Below are 7,500 nucleotides of genomic sequence, written 5' to 3' on the forward strand. Positions count from 1 at the left end.
TGTGCTTCGTTGTTGCAGCGGTTCTCCATGAATCCTGCATGTTGTCCAAGTTCAGGTTCTGTCTCCTCACAGTGTGGGCTCTCACACCTGTTCCCCATGTGGAGGTCCAAGAGTTCAGACTCTGTTTCACTCAATGATGGTCCTGAGACATTCAGCTCTGGAGTAAATCCTTGATCTGGAAATATATCTGTGGAATCAGGAGCTTCCTCTCCTCTGTCGTCCTCCTTCAGCATCTCGACCTCGCCCTCAGTCTCTCCGTCAGCCTGCTCAGGATCCTCCTGCTCAGGATGGACTTCAGCCCGAGTAGAGAAGCCGCTGCAGGTGCGACCCTCAGTCCAGGAACATCTGCCTCCACCAGTGTCCTCAGGGTGGTGGTCCAAGAGGAGCACAGCCTGCTGCTCAGACCTGGAGTCCTGCCGTCCTGGATGTCCAGCCAGTGTGAGCACGTGGGCTCCGGTCTCTTATTCTCCCTTAGCTCCATCATTGTTCAGCTCTTTCTTTAGTATCTGAAGGATTGTCTTCAGTCTGAAGCCTTCCTGTTCTGTGAGACCTCGTCTGTCCTTACTGCTCATGTGTGCTCTGACAGAGTTGAAGAGCTTCTCTTTATCAGAGATGTAGTCCTCCACTTTAGCGCCTCTTACATTCTTACTCCTCAGCAGATAATCCTGTATCTCCTCCACACTGTCACCTTCAGAGCTCCTACAGCTGCCAGCCCTGCATTCAGAGAGCTCACTGTCAGCAGCAGAGTCCTCCTCCAGACCGGACTCAGAGTCCTCCTCCAGACTGTCCCACCACCCTCACCTCCTTGGCCCCTCTTGTCCCCTCTGTCCTCCTCAGTGCCTCTCTGGTTCTGGTCTTCATGATAACAGTGTCCTCAGGACAAGCTCTGCTCAGATGTCCTTCTCTCCCACAGCTGTAACATTTAAAATCATTTGTCTTTGCAAAGATGACGTAGTCAAAGTCGTCCACAGTGATCTTGAAGCTGAGGTTTACCTCTCTGCTCCTGTTGTTGGGGATCAAGAGGACATGTCTCCTGTGAAACACCACGTGCTTTAGCGGCGGAGACTTAAAACCAGAGGACACCCTCCTAACCAGAGACACCAGCTTCCCGTGTTTGGACAGCTCTCTGGTTATTGCATCATTTCTTATAAACGGAGGAACGTTAGACACAGTGACTCTCACTGCCGGTGAGCTGAGAGGGTGAACGGGCAGGAAGTGTTCATCCACCTCGACCCCGTTCTCCAACACCACTTCCATAGCTTCTAAACTGTCCGGAAAGACGACCACAGCGCTGCTCATCCGCGGACTTCACGCAGCTGTGGCCGACAAGCTGCCCCACTGCCAGGCTGATTCCTCCACTCAACAGCCGAACAGCGGCGGAACCTTCACGCCGTGTCTCCTGGTTAGCTCGGTCAGGCCCATGCTGCCGTTTAGCAGCCGACCAGCACGCGCTGCCCGGCTGCTAACACCCACAAACAAAGACCCTAAAACCCCCTAAATGTGCACACAAACCCTGTGAATCCTGCACACCACACTACACCACCATACCCAACACCACCCAGTGAAGACAAAGATCGAACAATCGCTGTTTACCGCTCAGGCGTGTCACCCGGTGGGGGGAGAGCGGCAGCAAGGCAAGTTTATTTGTATAGCACATTTCAACAACAAGGTAATTCAAAGTGCAGCAGGACGTGACACCACACAGTCCTGCTGTGGTACTAGAGTAGTACAGTAGTACTACTGCAGTACAGCAGTACTACTGCAGTACAGCAGTACTGCTGCAGTGGAGGACTCACCTGAAGGGCAGGTAGGAGGCGTTGGAACCAGAAGTCAGAGCTCTGTAAGCTTCTTCTGGAGTTTTCTTCAGGTAGATCACCTGATAGAGACACACAGGTAAACAGTGACTCAGCTGGATTCAGTCTTCATGCTAAGCTAGGCTAAACATGACGCATGACACAGGAACACGAGCCCGGACGTTTTGAAATCAACTCTCAACAACTGTGTGATGGCGGGCTGTCCGTTCCTTACAGCTGCTCCTGAACGCAGCAGACGTAAAAAGGTGCTAAACATGACACGATATCAAACATTGAGATTTATGACCTATTTACATCTGCAAATTATGCAGTTTGTCAACATCTGTTCTACTTAACAAGATAAAGTTTAAATCTCACTTCAGTTCAGTTCTCACATGTGAATTAATATCAATATACATATATATATACACATATATATATATACATATATATATACACATATACATATATATATACACATATACATATATATATACATACATACATATATATATACATATATATATACACATATACATATATATATACATACATATATACATACATACATACATATATATATATACATATATATATACATACATACATACATATATACATATATATATACATATACATATACATACATATACATATATATATATACATACATATACATATATATATATACATACATATACATATATATATATACATATATACATATATATATATACATATATACATATACACATATATATATACATATATACATATACATATATACATATACACATATATATATACACGTGTATATATACATATATACATATACATATATACATATACACATATATATATACACGTGTATATATATATATATACGTGTATATATATATATATATACGTGTATATATATATATATATATATATATATACACATACATACATACATACATACATACATACATACATACATACATACATACATACATACATACATACATACATACATACATACATACATACATACATACATACATACATACATACATACATACATACATACATACATACACTGTATAGCTCAGCGTGCTGATGACTCACCGCGTATCCTCCAATCAGCACGGCGGCGTTGGATCTCTTCCTCTGGTCGAAGCTGGTGTAGTGAACGATCCTCTTCCTGGTCAGAGTGAACGACTGTAGAGAAGAAGAAAAGATGTCACATGACCACAAGTATCAGTCAACCAGTCCAACAACGGATCAATAATATTGATCAGTGACTTCATGAGGAAGCCTCCCTCCACTGAATCACATCGTGACAGACTGAATCACATCGTGACAGAGTGAATCAGTGAACTCACCTTGAGCTTCTTGTTGAGTTTGCAGCAGTATCGGTACAACATGGCCAGATTCAGAGGACCAAAGTCTGCATAGAAACTGAAACACAGAGCTCAGTTATAGATCATAGACCTATAGACCATAGATCATAGACTATATACAGTGTTTCACCATCATATTAGGGGTCGCCCCGCCCCCACTTGAAGGTCAAGTTCATCTTGTTTTCTATATAGCGCCAGATCACAACAGAAGTCATTGAAGATCCCTTTCCCATAGAACAGGTCTACACCGTGTTCTTTTATTTAACAAACAGCCTCATGTTATTTATCTTATCGACACGACGGCATCATTTCTGTCTCTACATGGCTGCGTTTACAATCCTCCTCTGATCTCTGTATCGTGCACGGCGGCCCACACACACACACACACACACACACGCACACACGCACAAAAGATGCAGCACTCGCTCTCCTGCCGCAGTAGATCTGCTGCTCCTGTAAGAAATTTGAGTAAAAAACTGTAGTTAGTAGATATAATAAAAGTGTTTAATAATTCATAATTAATAATTCATAGTTAGTCATAATCATAAGGGTTTCGAGGATGCATAATTAAGATAAACAAACATGCAGAAGCATGAAACTTCTGCCAAGTTGCAGAAGTATAAACTTTCATTTTGAAGGATTATTATAGATGGGATTAAAACGTAACTGACAGTCATTGAATGTGATGATGAACTCAGAGCCAGACAAGTGAATACGCTCCTGGAGGATAGCCAATAGGAATCGGGATAAACGGAGGAGGAGGTGTTTCGAACAGATGTGGGAGGTTTAATTTAAAAGACTTTTTTCCTCGCGCTTGTTCTGTGATGGCTCCCGGACGACAGACGTGTTTACACCGGAGGAGCCGGGTGAGGTTTTTGCAAATGGGGTTTTATTGTTTTAATATGTCATAGGAGTGTACACTCCAATGTATAACTGTAAATGTACTTACATCAGTGGAATTAAATTCCTTATAATTGTAAACCAGTTTTGGTAGCGTTATTATTGCAGCGTGTGTGTCGACGGCACAAAGCCGGCCACATGGCTGGCTCGGCCTCCCCTTTGTTATGAGGTAAAAAATACTATCTTAACAAATTTGGCGAACCCAGATGGGACAGTCTTACCGGCCTCGCTGTGTGTGCTGACGGCGGCGTTAGTCAAGCAGACAATCCCGGGCCCACAATATCGGTAGGCAGAGCCGTTTCATGAAATCTGTGAGTTAGCTACTAGGAACCTTAGGGGAATCTCTGCTTGGCTAAGCGCTGCTAACGGCTAGCTCTGTGTGGCCGGTGGGTACGTTCCACGAGGGAGGCCATGTTCCACTGAGGTAAGTACGATTTGCTGTCTGAAGTATGATGAACTTAAGGGATTAGTCAAGAGTATAAGGATCCTAAGAATTAATTAAAGACGGACAGCGCTGTGTAAGTAAATCACCACATTGGAATCAAACAAGCTGTGGTACAGGCGAAACTGCTTTGCTCATGCTGGGAGTCTCCTTCGGCCCAACATGAGTATTGTTAGGCCTGCAGATAGCTAGTTTAAAGCAGTTATGTAGCGAGGCGAACTGAGATGTTGTGGCTTTGAGAGGCTTAGGTGTGCAAACCTTTGTGGGCTTTGTCCACGAGTGTCGGGTCTCGTCGCGTAAGCTGCTTAGAGAGCTAGGCTAGCGGGAGTTAGCTTCTGAGGCTGCGGCTTCAGGAAAGACACACTCGCTTGTTTTGGCTGTGAATGTATAATTAGTGGATCATGTGGGTGATTCAGAGGACGTAGAATAAGGGCTTTTGGTGAAACTAGACAGACTGGGTGAGTGGTTTGTGGCGTTGGCAGTGAATAACTCGCGTTTCATATACGTAACAGTGAACTCAGGTCCGGAGGAGCTAAAGCCCGTTAACCGGAGGTTTAAGGGTTAATAAAACAATAATACGTGTGACTAGTCTGTGTTTTAGCAGCGTGGAAATACGTTTAAAATGATGACTAAATAAGTCCAATAATACGTGTGACTAGTCTGTGTTTTAGCAGCGTGGAAATACGTTTAAAATGATTAACATTGCATGACCGCGCTGTGGGGAGCTAACGCTAGCTACGTGTAGCTCCGGCGTTGCGGTACTCTGTATGTAAAATAAGTGCTTATACAATAAAATAACGGCTGGATTGAGAGAGGAGACAGAAGGCGTATGAGTGGAATTAAAGTGTGGGATTTTGGTGATACTTGTGTGTGCGTACGCTTTATTAGAAGCTCCGTTTTTGTCGTTAGCATTGCGGTTAGCATATCTGTTACAAAAAAAGCCGGTTTCATGACAACTTCCGGTTTGGCGCAGAACAACTTCCGGTTCGGCGCAGACGGCAAGGCAAGTTTATTTGTATAGCACATTTCAAAGTGCTTCACATAAAACCATTAAAAGCATCAAAACATAAGGCAAAAGAAAAGGAGATTTAAAAACAATTAAACAGAAGGAGTAACTGCAGGCAACCGTAAAGAAGTGTTTAGAATCTGAATTTTTCAGAGATTCATTGTCTAAGAGCTGTGAGCTTATATCCTGACCTTAGTTTTAATTAAGCATTATAACTTTAGTCGTTGACTTTGGTTTTAGTTCAGCATTTTAACAAAGATTAATGGTTTCAGTTGTGTTTCTTCAATTCTTGAACTTAATTGTGACTCATTATTGTGCAGACCAGAGTGTAAGTGCAGTTCAACAGTTTGACTTACATTGGTATTTCTGATTGAATATCTTTGAACACAGTTATTGATTTTTAAAGTTGAATTTAATATTTAATTGATTAATTATTCATTGTTTTTTAATTTCATTTTACTTCCAATTTTAAACCTTTCGAATTCTGATTTGGAACTGGATTGTGATTGTGATTCTGATTTAGATGTTGAGTTTGATTTCGGAATTCTAGCTTCAATTTTGGATTCGAGATTCCTTCACATATCCAGTATTGACTAATTTTGGTACACTTACTATTTTACATAGTTCCTAAGAATCAATTTTGACACGGACGGCGCAACATATTTGAGAGATCGTTGACCTCTCTTACACTACAGACGTATGCTAACATTTACTGCTGAACTTTTGGCAGTTCTGTGTTTGTTTTAGTCAAGGTGCGTGGTTGAGTGGGTCCAGATCTGGGAAGTGGAGCAGCGGATCCCAGTTTTGGAGTCAGCGGCCACACGCCATACAGCACAGAGGGTGAGTTGACTTTGATTCAGGTGATGACAAGCATGCACATTTAATACACACATTTGAATACTCCTAGGCTGCATAATGTTTACATTAAAGAAGCAGAGTAAGGAAGTAGGAGCACTGGTAAGAAGACTAAAATGTGAAGTAAGAGAAGTAGAATGCATCAGAAAAGATTTGCAACAGCAGATAGAGGAAAGACGAGCAGAAAGTAAAGAAGACGAGGATATAAAGAGCATGCAGCGGCGGCTGCTGAAACTTCAAATAGCGGCGGCTGACAGAGAAATAAGTAGAAAACATCTGGCCAAGAAACAGATGGCCGTAGCCAAGGCTCAGGCCTCACAACAGCCCCAATATCCAGCTGCACCCCCGACCTCATACCAACCAAATCCAGCAGTACCAGCCCACACAGTGGTGTACTACGAACCTCCACCACATTATAGAGGCAGAGGACGTGCACGAGCATCTAACAGAGGGAGAGGTAACTACAGAGGAGGTTATGAAAGACCTGTAGGTAGAGGGAAGTGCTACGTATGTGGGAGAGAGGGTCATTGGGTAAGAGATTGCCCACATAAAAGGAGAGGAAGACAGATCAGTGCAGCACCACAACATGCTCCGTTCCCACCACAACATCAGCAGCACCTACGACCAGGTCCAGCTGGACCTCCTCCCGTGAGACATCAACAGATGCCCATGCTGTCACCAGGACCATGGGGGGGTTCACTGTATAGCCAAGATACATAGATGATTGCCATGTGATCCCTTACAGCAGAGATATCGAGGTGAAGGGGGATATGGTAAGGTGTCAAACATATATGGTAAGGTGTCAAACATTTTTTGTAGATCCACATTTAGAATAGTTTTCAGTAAAGGTGCGACTCACAATTTTTGAGATTTAATGACGTCATGATAAACCACAACTAGACTTGCTAACTCTAGAAATTGAGAAATATACGGGAGCTCTAACTAACATGAGCCGAGTGTTGTTTCCTCAGGTGACAAACGCAGAAGCAGCAGCTGACGAAAGGAAGCAGGCTGATGTGTCACCAGGCAGTCTGGGGTGGATAAGAGTCCATGAGCGCAGGTGGAGTGAACCAAGGTGGACCGGTCCATGGGAGGTAGTATTGGCAACCTCACATGCAGTAA

At 43.3% G+C, this 7,500-nt stretch overlaps 1 protein-coding gene across 1 annotated transcript in view; it reads right to left on the bottom strand.

Annotated features, from left to right (window-relative positions):
• The window catches only part of cdc14ab (cell division cycle 14Ab), a 30,611-nt gene that overhangs the window by 15,203 nt on the left and 7,908 nt on the right, over nucleotides 1–7,500 (bottom strand). Inside the window, exons 4-8 of the mRNA XM_079267298.1 lie at nucleotides 3,158–3,233; nucleotides 2,901–2,993; nucleotides 1,797–1,876; nucleotides 566–714; nucleotides 88–421 (exon numbers count right to left, since the gene is read on the bottom strand). Of these exons, the coding sequence (XP_079123424.1) occupies nucleotides 88–421; nucleotides 566–714; nucleotides 1,797–1,876; nucleotides 2,901–2,993; nucleotides 3,158–3,233 (732 nt within the window). The remainder of the gene's footprint in view (nucleotides 1–87; nucleotides 422–565; nucleotides 715–1,796; nucleotides 1,877–2,900; nucleotides 2,994–3,157; nucleotides 3,234–7,500) is intronic.

The sequence above is a fragment of the Melanostigma gelatinosum genome (assembly GCF_949748355.1).
Source record: "Melanostigma gelatinosum genome assembly, chromosome: 4".
In the NCBI taxonomy this organism is placed as follows: Eukaryota; Metazoa; Chordata; class Actinopteri; order Perciformes; family Zoarcidae; genus Melanostigma; species Melanostigma gelatinosum.